Raw genomic sequence first — 16,679 nt, 5'->3', positions numbered from 1 at the left:
TTAAACTCCCGCTTTTTAAATCTAAAAATAATAAAAAAAAATTACATCATGAAAAAACCTTATAAATATATAATAGTACACACATATATTTAAATATAAAAAATTGAATATTATATTAACCTATATTGAAACTAGGCAGTTTGAAGAAATATCTGACGTCTGGTGGTGTTCCCTTAATGAAATGGTGGAGCAATGGTGGTGAAATGGTGAAAGAGACAGTAGTGAAAGAGAAAAATTTTAAATGAAAAAAAGTTGGGAAATGGAAAAAATAGAGAAACCGGTTCGTGGGGGGTATATATAGAATTCTGTTTACTGACGGAAATATGCCCCGCCGGTATTACTATTATTAACGGTGGATACCCGCTGGTATTAACCTTAGCCTTCTACTATTGCATTCATTTTTTTTTTATTTTAATTTATTACACAATAATACCGACGGGCCCCAAAATCTGTCAGTAATAATCCCGTTAATAGGGACGGATTTGGTCCGTCGATATTGGGTCCGCAGCTAATAAGGAAAATTGTTGTGGTGACAAGAGATAGAGATAGAGAGAGAGTGAGAGAGAGAGAGAGAGAGAGAGAGAGAGAGAGAGAGAGAGAGAGAGAGAGAGAGAGAGAGAGAAGACTGACCGATGTTCGTTGTGGCTCGTGGTTGCGCGATTGTCTTTGGATGACAGAGAGAGAGACGAGTGATGGTGGTGCTCGTGGTCGCGGAGGAGAGAGCAGAATAGAGGGATGGAGCGAGAGAGAGCGGACGAGAGGGAGCGAGAGAGAGCAGAGAGATGGTGGTGGCGGCTCGTGGTCGAGGAGAGAGAGCCGGGGGGGACAATGGTGGTGGGTTGTGTTCGTGGAGAGAGAGCGGAGGAGAGGGAGGTGGTGGCGGCTTGTGGTTGAGGAGAGAATAGATCGAGAGAGTGAATTTGAAAAATGAGATATGATTGTTTTGAGAGGGTTTATATCTTAAGAGGCGTGAAATGAAATACTATAAAAATTGGGTTTTTTAAAATTGGTGTGAGGAGGGATTTTAATTAATACTGTTGGCCAAGGTATACCTAATGGTTTTAAACCGTCGGTTAAAGTATACCCGACGATTTTAAACGATCAGGATACCGCGTTTTAAAAATTCGAGCTTATTTTTTTGTGACTACATTAAACAGTCTAGGATTTTTCATGACTATTTAAAATTGTCGGGAATAATTCACTATTATAGCATGCAGTTTTACACAGTCACGTAACTTTGTTAGCGACGATTCTCGAAAAAAATCGATTTAAAAATAGACAGAAATAAGTCTTTTTGTAGTTGTGAGTGCATGCATAAGGTTTTTATATAGTAGATTTTTATTGTGTAAATGGGTGTGAAATGTGGCTTTTTTTTATATACAAAAATGAGTATGTTTGTGTCAGTTGGGCACTGACACAACTTAGCGTAGTTCACAATCAACGAAAAATGTCTTTACAACCGACACAAAATTGTGTCAGTCTATAATTGATACAAAATTAAACCACAAATTAATCACGTCAGTTATGAAATTTTAGCAACATCATAACGACATAAAATGTCATATTTGTAGTAGTAAATCTCTTTCTAGTTTCAATATATTTTATTTTGCATATGCATATGAGATTGTTATGCCTCTTAGAGTTTTTCAAAGCTAATTTAAAGCTACTGAATCAATACTAACTTATATTACCTAGAAGATTAGTTATTAAATCGATGAAAGAAACTTATGTTGATTAATTAATTAGTTATTAATTTATAGGGTGTACTGGTGCCAAATTAGTTTGTTAAAAAAAATAATTAATAAGTCATCCTACACATGATCACTACTCTTAGTAAACTATAGTATTATATATAAATATCATTTACCAACATTTGGTTAATCATATAATTTGGCCATTTTTCTTATCTTTCATATATTTTCTTAATCATCATAATATGTCGTCTCAAATCTTAGCAACCTCATCCAAAAATGACAATATACATAAAATTGTTCGGCCAACAACAAATTATCATCCTTCTATTTGGGGAGACCGATTTTTGCATTACGATATTCCAAAAGAAGAATTGGTAAGTATTAATTATTTGGTGAACGTTATTTTTCAACACTGTAAAGTATTCAGATTTTTCAAAAACGAACAGAAAATATATTATTAACTATACATCCTCATATAAAAAAATTGGAATATCTCATTTCTTAAAATTTAACAAATAAGAGGAGACTTGTTATAGTAAAAACAAAAATGATACTCTCACTTAACAACCTTCCTATATATAATATTATAGCTAGATATTATTATTATTATATTACAATTATATTTATAAATATCATTAATTACTTGCATGCATGTCTCAGAATTATAAACAAGGCCAAGTTGAAGAATTGAAAGAAGTGGTAAGAAAGGAGATATTTGGAGAATTATTATGTGATGATTGGAATAATCGATTGAAGTTAATTGATGTGGTAGAACGTTTGGGATTGTCCTATCATTTTGAGAGTGAAATACAAAATGAGCTTCAACACATTTACAACAAAATAAGCATTAATGATACTAATTTCAAACATGAAACTTTGCATGATGCTTCTATTCGGTTTAGACTTCTACGACAACATGGATATAGGGTTTCTTTAGGTAAGTGTATATACAAAATTTATTTATTTATTTATATTAAGCAATAATATTTTCACATTTTAAATATTAAAACTTTTCAATATAATTTGACTAATTGCTATGTATGATATAGAATTTATTAATTTAGGTATCTTTTGGTAACACTTTTATTTTTTAATTTTTTAATCACAAAATGAAAGTAAAATTTTTGTTTTTGAAAAAATAAAAATGCGTTCTGTAACTACTTTTGTTTTTAATTTCAAAAACAGAAAACAAAAGTGTGTTATGTAAAATTTATTTTCATTTTTATTTTTTAATTTTATTTACGTCGGGTCTAGGTCCGTAGTCGAATTCGAGTTAAGGTTAGATGACGGGTTCAACGCCAGCGCCGTGGGAGGATTTGGGTCTGGATTTGATCGAAGTTCAGAATATTGATTAAGAAAAAAAAACTCTTTAAAAAAATATTAAAAGTGATTTTTTTTGTTTTTAAAATTTTGATTCTCAATTAAAAAATTAAAAAGTAAAAATAGTTTTATAAAACATTTTTTTCAAAAATATTTTCAGTTTTTCAATTTTAAAAGCAGAAAACTGATTAAAAAAGTGTTACCAAACGCCACCTTAGATTTGACACAAATCCAATTTTATTTTTTGATAAATCAAAAAATATCATTACTCTAAAAAAAACAATTTATAACCTAAGAGCATCTTCAACTGAAAATCTCAAATTAAGTATATCTATACAGTTCTTTTTTTTTTTTTTTGTATGTTTTACAATGTATGAAACTATTCTTTATCCACTATATTGATTTTTTGGCCAAAATATAGTTGTCCTATGCTTAATGTTTTCACCAATAGTACAACTAGATCTACTTGTTCTCAATTGTTCCATAATTTGTTATTCCTTGCATACCATACGAAATACACAAGCCCTACTGTTACAGCAGCAAGAACTTTTTTTTCCCGAACTTACTCAAACTTGCTCTTTCAATCCACCTCAACAACCTTAACAACTCTATTGTTCATGCTCCCCATTGCAGCCAAGTTTTAACCTCCTGAAGACAATTCAATGAGAATGAACATGTAAAAAATAGATGATCAATTGTTTCTTCATGCTGAGAGTAGAACAAACAAGTAGAGTCATCAATCACATGAAATTTGTGGAGCTTGTCTATAGATCTCAGTTTGTTTTGTACTAAGAACCACAATATAAAGCTATGTTTGGGTGTGTTTAATCTTTCCCAGACTTCATTACTCCATGTTGCTCTGTTTTGTGTGGTGCACAACAATTTGTATCTAGAGGAGTTATGATACCTATTAACTATGAATTGGTGTATGTCAATTAATCAAGTTTTTAAGTTGTTCCTTAGCAACCACAATCTGTTTCCAATACCAACTCCCATGGATTGGAGCATTGTAACCCCACCAATCTTCCTCTTTGAGGTAGACAATATGAATCCACCTAACCCATAGGTTATCTTCCTTATTGGCTATGACCCATTGTTCCATTCATCTATATTCTTGAAGCCAGCTCATCCCTCTGATTTAGCTTGGCATACTGTCTCCCAAAGCAACTAACCCTGCCCCTTGCGTTATGTATTGACCTCTCCATAAGTAAGCACTACATATTGCTTTGATTTCATGCATTGATCACTTTTTTTGGGAGCTTCATTATCTGGCTCCAGTATGAGTGGATAGTAAGGAGAACTGAGTTGAGGGAACAACCTTTCCTACAAATGACAAGTTTTTGGTGCTCCATGATATGATTTGAGATGTCATTTTTTAGCCAAAACATTGCATTTTTGACTTGTTATTCACTTGGCACAAATGGAAATTCCTAAATACTTGAATGGAGTGTTCTGCTTATTAGTGAAACTAGATGCATCAATAATTCTTCGTATCCACTGATCTGCCATGTTACTACAATATACAACAGATATAGTTTTGTTAGGCTACAGACCTAATGTGCTAGAAAAGAGTTTTAGCCCTTGTAACAATAGGATAATGATTCTATAATCACCCTTATAAAATAACAAGACATCATTCGCGAAGCTAAGGTGATTCAGCTTCAACATTTCACACCTTTCACTGCCTTGCTGCCAATTCTGTTCATTACCCTTGATAGGTACTTCACTCTTATAACAAGATAGGGGATCACCTTACCTCAAACCATGCTTTGATTCAAAGAATCCATGAATCGTTCCATTGAACATGGGAGAAAGCTTAGGGGTCCTCACACAATTCATCACCAAGGTGATGAATTTGTCACGAAAGAGTAAAGCCCTAACCATTTATTCTATAAAATTCCATTCAATTGTATCATAAGCTTTTTGCAGATTAACTTGATCATGCAACTAGCTTTTGTTGATTTCCTTCCATAATGTCGAACTTGATCATGACAAATCATTATGTTATGTGCTATAAACCTGCCCTTAACAAAACCACCTTGATTTTGAGCCAGCAGTTTAGGCAGTATGTATATAAGCCTTGAGCAAATCACCTTGGTAGCTATTTTGTAGATCAAATTGCAGCATGCTATAAGCTTAAATTCACTTACTGTATTAGGGCATTTAGTTTTGGGGATAAGTGTTAGTATATTATAGTTGATCTCCCTGAGAATTTTCCCAGAAATGGGATCAAGATGTAGTTTATTGTGACATTTCACCGGAATCTCCTTAGCATGTATTTTAGCAGCTTGGATATCAGAAATCCTTCTGTATTGATCATCTCTTTGAAGACACTTTTGAGAGCCTTAAACTTGGATATGACCTGATACATTCTGGTCCCTGTAACAGTTTGCTACTAAACATCTTTGGCCATTGTATTGTATTCAAGATGTGAAGCCCACATCTTGAAATATTTAAAAGGATTTATACCAGATAACTAAATAGGATAGATGGTAAGCAGAGCAGGAGTATAATCAAAAATACCTTCATTTAAAAAGAGAGCCTCTACATTAGGGAACTCATCAAGCCAGCTAGGATTTGCTAGGACCCTATCAATTTTTGAGAAGATCCTTTTTCCTTCTTGAAGCTAAGATCTCCAACTAACACAATTCCCACATATAAGGAACTAAAATGTTGAAGTCGACTTCCTAGAGTCCCTATCAGCAGCATAATTAGAGTCACACTAACCCCTTCTATAGTGACTTTTCCTTTCCTTCTTTCATATACCAAACATTCTTTAGTTGTACCAACTAGGTATCTTAGTAACCATTTCATAGCTAACCAGTGATCTCTCCCTGAATTACTCATGTATCTGCTCAAGCAAATTATGCTACGAGCTAAATCAGACTTGGTCCACACCATCATATACATGACAGAGCCAAGTGCAGCAACATAGGGAACTTTATTCATCTTGGTCTTCGCTTTCTCTGTACTTGGACATTGCTTCTCTAAGACTTGGTATTGGCTTGTCATAGGTTGCTTTGTAGGTTTAGAACCAACCATAGAGAACTTCTCTATCACTTTTCTGATGTAGCTTTGTTAACTGAGAGTCAGCTTTCCTTCCTTTCTATTTCTTTTGATGTCCATTCCCAAAATTCTTCTAGCATTTCCCAAGTCTTTCATGTCAAATTCTATTCCCATAATTTTCTTCAGGTTCTCAATATTAGCTTTCTCTTTGCTGATCAATAACATATCATCAACGTAGAGCAATAAATGCTCAGCTTCTTCAATTCTATACCCTCTGAAATACAAGCAAGTGTTATGAAATCTCCTCTTGAACGCTTGGTTGATCATGAAATTATCAAACCTCTTGTTCCATTGCCTAGGTGATTGTTTCAAGCCATACAAATATTTCTGTAGTTTGCACACCATTTCCATAACAAAGTTTTCTTCATAACCTCTTGGTTGTTCCATGTAGATCTCCTCTTCCAACTCACCATGCGAGAATGCTATTTTAAAATCCATTTGTTCAAGCTCTAGGTCATATTAAACAATAATGGCCAGCATTATCCTTATATTATACTTGACATTTGGGAAAATATCTCATTAAAATTCACTCCATCTCTTCGAGAGAATCCTTTGGCCACTAATCTAGCTTTATAACTGATCTGATTCCTATCTTCCTTGTGCTTGAATATCCATTTATTTAGCACAATGGATTTCCTTCTGGTCTTGTCACTTTGTTTTCTTCAAAGATGACATCTTCTCATTCATTTTCAAACCCCGTTTCCTTGCATCTGGACCTCTTATACCTACTTCATAAGAATCTGATTCTTTCTTGGTAGTTTCTATAGCAGAATGGAAAGCATAGGCAATGATGTCATCCAAGACATTCAAGGCTCAATTTGTTAGTTAGTTTAGGCGCTCTCCTTTTCCTATCTCAAGCAAGTTGGCAGTTTTCCATATCTGGTTGCTCAGGGTAATATTCTCCTTCTTCTTATGCTATTGTGTCCATAAAATGAGGTTCCACCTGAGTTGCACGGTCTCCTTGTTCCACTTGATCAGTGTGATTTGTCTTTCTAGCCTCTAGTACATGTTCCATCTGAACATTGGACTGGTTTTGGTTTTCCTTTCCTGCTTTAGTGCTAATTTCTTTCCCTTTGTTACCTACATTTTGGTTAGTACTACAAGAAAACTATATGTTCATTGAATATTACATCCCTGCTAATTATTATCTTGATTCCATTTCTAGATCTATCCCATAACCTATAACCCTTCACCCTTGGAGGTTATCCTAGAAAGATGCACTTGTTTGATCTAGGTTAATGTTTAACTATATTTTGATGTACATAAGCACTACAACCTAAAGTTCTCAAATGAGATAGATTTGGAATCTTACCTGACCACATTTCCCCAGTGTTTTGAAGTTGATTTCACTTGAATTCTGTTTACCAGATGTGCATCTGTCATAACAACTTCTCCCCCAAAATCCTTTTGACAATTCTGAACCTAGCAACATACATCTAAACTTTTCGAAAAGTGCTCTGTCCATCCTTTCAGCAACCCCATTATGTTGAGGTTTGGTATTAACTATCTTGTGCTTGTTAATTCCCTTGTTTGCATAAAACTTGTCAAATATCTCATTATAAAATTCTAAACTATTATTCATTCTACGATTTTTAATCCTTTTCCCTGTTAAGTTTTCAACCACATTCTTTCATGTTTTAAAGACGTTAAAAGCATCATTCTTATGTTTCAAAACATGCACCAAAACTTTCCTAGAGTAATCATCTACAACTGACAGAAAATGAGAGCTTCCACCAAAAGTTTGAACCTTCTCAGGTCCCCACAAGTGTGCATGAAAATATTCTTGAACTTGTTTTGAATTATGAATGCCTTTGCCAAAACTAACCTTATGCTGCCTACCAAATATGCAATGTTCACAGAATGGTAGAGAGTCAATTTTATCTTTAGCAAATGCATTTTTTTTTGTTGAGAACATGCAAACCTTTCTCACTAATGTGTCCAAGCCTAGTATGCCATAACACAATCATGTCTTCTGTTGTCCCAGTTGCAACAGATGCCTCTCTAGTCACAACTTCTCCTTTCAAATAGTACATCCCTCCTTTCTTTTCTCCTTTCAACATAACCAAGGCTCTTTTGCATATTTTCAATATTCCATTGCAGTACATGAATTCATAACCTGCATCATCAAACTGGCTTGGTGAAATCAAATTTCTAGCAAGGGTTGGAACATACCTGATATCTTTGATTTCTTTAATAGTGCCATCATTCAATCTAAATTGAACATTTCATATTCCTGCGATAGCACAGGTCTGACCATTTCCAACAATAACTTTACCATTCTTCTGAACTTTCATGTTTCTCATCCAATTCTTATTGTTCGTCATGTGAAAGGTGAATCCAGAGTCTATGATCCATTCATTCTTGATGGTTATTTCTTTTCTTGAAGTTAAATCGACCATTCATCCAGAGTCTATATGATCCATTCATCTGAGAATGCTTTGGATGAATGGATCATAGACTCTTAGTTTGTAATTCTCAGATGAATTATAAACTAATTAAGAGAAAGCCTTAGAAATGGCAATTTCTACTGCAACAATGTAGCCACCGAACTCAGAGAATTCTTTTTCTCTCAAGCTCTCTCAAACACTAGAACTCACCACAATTTTCTCACTCCATTCTTTTCTCTCTGCTCACCAACAAGCTCTAACCAACCTCTAACAATTACCTAAATGGTTGGTTTATATGTGAGCTCTAGATATGATAGCTAGGCATAACAGTCATAACAGACTTTGACAGCTAATTAACTGTCATAACTAACTAATCCAAGATGTCTAAGTCTTGACATGTAGGCAATCTGAGTGAAAGGATTGAAATCCAATAAGCTAGGAACATGTTGCAAGTGATTAAGATGAATTGAAACTAACATATACCTTCACCCTCTTGTTATTATGTTAATTATATGACCCATCTTTTGATGTATTATGCACATATATATTATTTGAATAATGTTGATTTAATTAGTAAAAACGTATGCATGCATGCATGCAGATATATTTGACAAGTTCAAAGATGAGAATGGCAACTTTAAAGAATGTTTGGCGAGTGACACCGTTGGTTTGCTTAGCTTATATGAGGCCTCACATTTGAGCTGTGTTGGAGAAAATTTACTAGATGAAGCCCTTTCTTTCACTACCAAACACCTAACTGAATTTTTGGAAAATAATAAAAAAGAACACCCCAATGATGATCCTTTATCAAAGGAAATATCTCGAGCCCTAGAGAGGCCCTTAAGAAAGACCCTAGTGAATCTCCATGCAAGGTATTTCATTTCAATATATGAAAAAGATGCCTCACATAACAAAGTATTGCTACAACTTGCAAAGTTAGATTTCAATCTATTACAATCCATGCACAAAAAGGAGCTTAGTGAAATCTCAAGGTATAAATAAATAATGTTGGTGTTTATGTGAACCCCAATACTCTTTTGATATTTATATCATCTCTAATCTCTCTTTGCATATGTAATTAATATATTATAATTATTAGGTGGTGGAAGGAATTAGACAGTGCACACAACTTTCCATTTGCAAGAAATAGGATTGTGGAACTATACATTTGGATATTAGGAGTCTATTATGAACCCCAATACTCTTTTGCAAGAAATATTTTAGTGAAGATCATAGCACTTTCCTCAATCGCTGATGATATTTATGATTCATATGGTATATTTGAAGAACATAAGCTCCTTATTGAAGCAATTGACAGGTTTGATTTCAAAATATTGTATATATAGTTATGTTTGGTTGATTTTTTGCTTTCTGCCTTTTAGTTTTTTTACGAAGCTCTTCTTGAAATAGCTATTAAAACAAATTTCTATTAAATAATTTTTTAGAGTTAAAAGTTAAAATTCACTGATTACCTAACTAGTCGCATAAATGTTTTTGAAGCTTCAAAAATCTAAAAGAAGCTTTTGAAAACCTAGCCAACCAGGGCGTACATATATCTTCCCTTAACTGATTTTACCCATATTATAAAATTAATTAATAATTTCTTGTTTTCAGGTGGGACAAAAATTGTATGGATAAACTCCATCCAGAATACTTGCAGAAATATTATAAGATACTTTTGCAATCTTTTGAGGAATTTGAACAAGAGTTTGAAAAGGAGGAAACTTACAAAGTTTACTATGGAAAAGAAACGGTAGGGTTAAGAAATATAATTTAATACTGTTAGAGAGTCCCACATTACTAATGTGTGGAGAGATAATATAATATATAAGAGGAATGGGCTACTCCTCCCATTGCCAATTGGTTTTGAGATGGAACCTCATTCACCTTATATTCTCAAATTCTAACATGGTATCAGAGCAAAAATAAACAAAAAAAATCTCTAGCGACTATCCAACCTAAAAAAAAATAAACCGATTGAAGTAGAGCCGAAAGAAAAGAGCCGCCAAAAACCCAAAAAAATTGATCCAAGAGCAAAGTCAAAAAAAGCCACTTGTGATTTGGGGATAGTGAGCCAAAAATAAAAAGAGCCACCAAAAATACCGATCCAAAAAGTAGAGCAAAAAGAGCCACTTGTGATCAGGGATAGTGAGCCAAAAAAGAGCCGCTTATGATAGAGTTGTCCAAGATGGTGAGTATATAAAATAACCACCATCTTGAGGGAGATGTCAGAGAGTCCCGAATTGCTAATTTGTAGAAAGATAATAGAATATATAAGAGGAATGGGCTACTCCTCCCATAGCCAATTGATTTTGAGATGGAACCCCATTCACCTTATCCCAAATTCTAACAGATACATAGTAATATATAGGTAGAATTATAGGTAAAAATTAAATATTATTTTTACTTCTAGCACAAGGGCATTTTCTATTTTTGGCACTTAAAGAATTATAAAATAGAAAATTAATATAACATTGTATATTGTAGTTATAAACAGACATCTCAAATCTCAACTGTTTTTTATAAAAATCTAAAAATAATTTACATACCATGTCAGAAATAAAGTTCAAAATAATTTTTATTAAGTGTTTTTATTTTCAGCAACAGTAAATAATTCAAAATTTCAAAAAACAATTAGAATGCTTAATACAAATATAATGTACATTATTGTACAAAAATAATTAAAATATAATTTTTTTAGGTGCAAAAAGAGTTTCTACAACAGAAGCAAAACTGACATACTTATAATTATTTTTTTACTTTTTTTTTTATAATTCTAATTATTTTTTAATAATATATTTATATATATAAACATGCAGTTTAAAAGATTATTAAGAGGTTATTTTGAGGAAGCTCGATGGTTGAATGAAGGATACATGCCAAGTTTGGAGGAGCATTTAAAAGTTTCTTTGGTTACTTCTGGTTATTTCATGTTGATGGCTTGCTCTTTAGTTGGAATGAAAAGTAACAATATTGTAACCAAACAAGTTTTCGAGTGGCTCTCCAAAGACCCCAAGATTGCTAGGGCAAGCGCTAGTGTTTGTAGGTACATGGATGACGTGGCTGGTCACAAGGTACGTAATAACAATATATAAATTATGATTTCATATATTATAACATATGGGTGTTATTTGGTATTAATTATTAGTGCTTACTACTACTATGAACTAACTATGAACTAACGCCTAATTACAAATAATTAACGATATAATATATTATTAAAATTAAATCATGTGAGATGGGTAGTCATAATTATTAAAATAATAAAATTATGTGAGACTCAATACAATTCTATTAGTGATATAATATCTTAAAAGTGCTAGATAATATAAGTGCCTTTTAACATTTCTCATAATATATTTTTCTATTCTAGTCTTGGCAATTGTCCACCCTAAAATTTAAGATCTTTATGTATGAATTTATAAGAAATTTCTAAGGTGAGGCATTAAAAAAAATCCCATCTCTAGGGCATTTAATGTAAACTTTTAGTTCATTAATTGTTTTTTGTTTTTAGTAAAAAAAAAGAGTTTAGTTGAGATTAGATTGAGTCTATTATAGTAATATTAATTTTTAAATCTGAATATACTTTTTTCTTCTTTGAAATCATCAAGATTGGTTAATGTTTAATGTCAATAAACATTAAAATATTCTTCTTCACCTTGGGAGTGTCTGCCCTGGCTTCCTTCTTTTATTTTCCTATCCTTCATATAAATTCCCAGTATAGCTTCAAAGACCAAAATACCCTCCTTGATATTTTTCTCCATATTTAGACTGTATTAATAATATATAGATATTATTTTTTAATATTGTTATTGAATTTAACTTGCCTACAAATTATAATTCCAACTGAATGTATAATAATATTTCTTTACCAATCAATACCAACCTCGTGAGTGGGACCCACACTACAATTAATTAATATAAATCTCCTATACGTACATTATCAATATAAAACTTAATATTCTTGTCCTATACGTGTATAAGTACGTACATATACATGTATGTGAAATGTTTTAAGGTTTATTAATAAATTTTTGGTACATATGCATACAGAATGAGCAAGAGAGAAATCATATACCATCTACAATAGAATGTTACATGAAGCAATATGGTGTATCAGAAGAAGAAGCATGTGATGAAATGAATAGGCGAGTGGTTATTGCATGGAAAGAAATAAACGAAGAGTTTCTCAAACCAACTGAAGCAGCTTCACCTATATTAGTTCGTGCTCTGAATCTTGCTAGGGTTATGGATCTTCTCTACAAAAATGGTGATAACTATACACAAGTTGGAAAAGTCACTAAAGATAGTGTTGCTGTCTTGCTCATTGATCCAATTCCATAATAAATTAATCTCTCATACTTTATATATATAACATGTACTCGCAAGACTCCTAATTATATAATAAGCATGTTAAATAAATTAATATATAAAGTATTTTTTTATGGAAAAATTACGACATAAGGCTCTAAAAACATAAGTTTGATACATATAAGTCTTCAATCTTCAAAATTGACAGTAATAGTGCAGTTCTCAAGATTACGCTTTTTGTTTGTCTGCTAGTCCTTTTATTAACAGATCCGTTAGATACTAATAAAATGCCATATGTTAATTTTTAATTGGTCCTAATAATAGTTTTAATTAAAAATAAAAAACTAAAAAAACTATTTTAAAATCATAAAATTATTATTTTTTCTTTTCTTTTTATTCTTCTTCGTCTTCTTTCATAAAGCAAACAATATTAACGGTTAGAAAAATGCAAACCCACCCCAACCCTCACTCCACCACATCCCAAGCCATGACCCTCCCCCACCTCCTTTCCCAACCACGGTCGCTGTTTACCGTTGACTTCGAAGACCACTAGAAAAAATAAAATTCAAATCTAGATCTTAACCCACTTATTGGATTCAAAATCAAACCAAACGCAAACTAAAATATTCGTCTTCTTCTTGGTCGACCAGGTCTCTGTTCAAGAGCTTTGACCGCAGGAGAAAGAGATAAATTATGGGCTTCAATGATATCAATTAACGCTGTTGAAAAAGAATCGAGAGAGATAGAGAATTGGAGAGGTTTCAATAGATGGGGGTGTTGCTGGTGAGGGCAGATTTCTCACCTAAGAACAATGTTAGTGAGGTCTCGAGTTCAGATCTTAGGGGCAACTTTGATGTGCTTTCCCTTTGAAAATCTGATATATATATATATTTTATATTTCGTACATCTTTAGTGATGACAAATTTCGCCCCTAAAACTTTTAGGGGCAATAAATTAAGTATTAGGGGCGGCTTTTGTCGCTCCAAAAATAAAAAATTATATCGTTGATTTTGGGTGGGATTTTTTTCGCCTGTAATATTAGGGGTGACTGAAAATATTACAAGTCAAAGCATTAGAGGCAGCATTTAGGGGCGAAAATGTCGCCTCTAATACTTATCGCCATGAAATTCCAAGCTCGACCCATTCTCCTTCATTTTATTACCCTAAAATTTTTTAGAAAAGATAAAAATATTGCTCTCCCCTTTTGAAATTTTTAGCGTTCCCCCGTACTACTGGTGACCCCGAGCGCGTCTTATTCTCTCCCTTTCTCTTTCATCCCACAAAATCTTCACCCTTCTCTTTTACTGCTGGACAGTTGATTGTATGACATCGTCCCCCGTTTGATGTCGTCATCCCTGACCCCATCGTCCAAGCTTTGGTCGCTGATAACTCTTGAATAAAGAGTTATTTGTCTTTTTTCTAAGCTTAATTTGTGTGTGTATTTTACTTATATTTAGTTCTTTTCCTCCTATTTTGTGAGAATATATATTATTTTGTATTTTTATGTTCTTTTGGGTAATTTAGAGTTGTTAGTAAAAATTAATAAGTTTTATTTGAATTTTGGTAAAGAAAAAGGCTTAATAGAGAAAGTACAAGGTTTTGTTGAAATTTTGCAGGAATTTTGCTACAGTAAAAGTAGCAGGGCTGATTGTTGAAACTAATGTAGAAAAAGAGGATATGACAATTCATTAATTGAGGTGGCAAATATGAGGCTGAGGTGGCAAAAGACAAGTGGTTTAGAGTTGATCTAGTTGGAAAAGTCTCTAAGTGGGAATTAAGGAACCATGTGGAGGGCATTTTGGAAAGGTAAAAAAAGGATTTTACCCTAGCTAAAAAGAAAAGGGGAAGAACACAATTCTTGGAGCCACTCTTATTGAAAATACCTAGAGGAATGAAGAAAAAGAAGAAGAAGAAGAAGAAGAAAAGGAGTGCACAAAGGAAGAAGGAAGAAGGAGGAGCCATCCACTTAGTTTCTTCTACTCATTTAATCTTTTGTATTTCATTTTTATACTTTTTTATTTTCATTTTGGGTATTTTTATATTTTTGAGCATGAACTAATTTCTTTTAGTTAGAACTTTTAATGAACCTTGGATTGTGAATTTTTGTTGATGTTGTATGAATGTTTTTGGTAAGAAAGTTTTGTTCATTCAAGGATGCTTAATGTTGGTCTACCTACTTTTGCTTGATCACCAATTGTAGGTTGTTAGCTAATCTTAATTTTGAAAAAAATAAGATTAGTGGAAATACTTAATTGATACAAGACTATTACCTTGGAAAAGTGTGATTTGTAGATGGTATAGGAATATGCTATTTACCTTGTATGACCCATGGAAAATTAGTGCTTAATTTGTGTTCTCTAGGTGTAGATTTGCATAGGAATATGTTAATTTAATCTTGAGAGCCCATAACATATAGGTTTGGAAAAATTATATGTTCATTTATATTTCCGGTTGACAAAATTTAATTATTAATGCATTCCTCTATGACATTTACATTGAATTTGCATTCTAGGGGGATTTAATTGTTCTAGCTCATCACTTTGCTCATTTTCCTTTCTCATTTTACTTACTTTCTTGTTTAGTTTTTAGCCTAGTTCAAATCATCATCACTTCTTGTTTATTTTACCTAAATTGTTTAGTATTGATTATTGCATAATTAATTTCTAATCAATCTCTGTGGAGACGATACTCTTTTACTTATCATTGTATTATTTGTTTGTGATTACGTGCACTTGCATATATCTAATTTTAGCACAACAGTGGCCCTCTTCTATAGGTATGTGGTTTTCTTATAAAACTAATTCAAAAATGTGTGTGTAAAAATGTTTATTTTTGTTAGTTTTTGTATGCTATCATGTTAATACTTTTAATTTTCTTCTAAAAAATTGATTTAATGTTTTGAAAAATTATGAATAATGTGATTCTTTTTATATGTTTGTTCTAGTTTTTTTTTTTTTTTTTAATTGTTTTAGAGTTTTTGTGTGTGATTATGTATATGTGTTTGTGTATTCTTTTTAAAAAATGGTATATATTTATGTGTATGATTATATATTTTCAAAAAGAGAGAGAGAGAGAGAGAGAGAGAGAGAGAGAGAGAGAGAGAGAGAGAGAGAGAGAGAGAGAGAGAGAGAGTATGTGGCGGCTAAGGCTTAGAATTTTAGAGAGTTTTTACAAACTTTAGGTTATCCATAATCATATGTGTAAAATGATCTCTCATAAGCATTGTTTTTCAATTTTCGAGTTTCGTAAATCAGTTGACATGTTCAGTCCTATTTACCCTAAATATATATATATATATATATATATATATATATAAATATAGTTCAGAATGAGAAATGAGATATATAGATACATTAAACAAAGCATAGATTTATTCATATGAAAGTACCAATTTGGATATACATCTTACATTCCCACATTATAATAACATGGTTTGACATATATCCTAGTATATAATAAGTAGTACTAGAGAGGTACTTTCTTATTCCAAATCAAAAGCAAACCCCACACACAAACATATTATACATATACATATATAATTACTCATCAACATAACCTAGTACTGATGATAATGGTTTCTTAGAAGTAGTAGTAGTAGAAGGGGCCAAACATTTTGAACCAGGGGAAGTAGTACCACTGCAATAATTTGGGTAACAACAAGGTGACAAAAGAGCACAAGGGTCACCAACATTTGGGCGACAGCTTGAATCCTTAACACATTTATTGTCACTACTCAGAAATCCTTGGCAAATAAGCCCTTCACAACAAAATTTCAGTTGCCAAGGTAAGGCACTACAATATTGCCCTTCTGTTTTACACTCATCATTACTACTTGGAATAAAAGTAACACTATGTGCTACTCTAGTCCCATAGCACCACCCCACATTATTAACCACAAATA

The 16,679-nt window shown here is 32.5% G+C and overlaps 1 protein-coding gene across 1 annotated transcript; it reads left to right on the top strand.

The window, feature by feature from the left end:
• Positions 1 to 1,889: 1,889 nt before the first annotated feature.
• LOC115724563 (alpha-humulene synthase) lies at positions 1,890 to 12,953 on the top strand. Its single transcript, XM_030653866.2, has 7 exons — positions 1,890 to 2,068; positions 2,355 to 2,631; positions 9,069 to 9,459; positions 9,567 to 9,785; positions 10,082 to 10,220; positions 11,287 to 11,541; positions 12,521 to 12,953. The coding sequence occupies exons 1-7, from the start codon at positions 1,937 to 1,939 to the stop codon at positions 12,809 to 12,811; spliced, it is 1,704 nt and encodes a 567-aa protein (XP_030509726.2). The 5' UTR covers positions 1,890 to 1,936; the 3' UTR covers positions 12,812 to 12,953.
• Positions 12,954 to 16,679: the final 3,726 nt, after the last annotated feature.

Source organism: Cannabis sativa, chromosome 6 (assembly GCF_029168945.1).
Source record: "Cannabis sativa cultivar Pink pepper isolate KNU-18-1 chromosome 6, ASM2916894v1, whole genome shotgun sequence".
NCBI classification, from domain to species: domain Eukaryota; kingdom Viridiplantae; phylum Streptophyta; class Magnoliopsida; order Rosales; family Cannabaceae; genus Cannabis; species Cannabis sativa.
The sequence above is the reverse complement of the archived record's forward strand: the minus strand, read 5'-3'. Positions and strand labels throughout refer to the sequence as shown.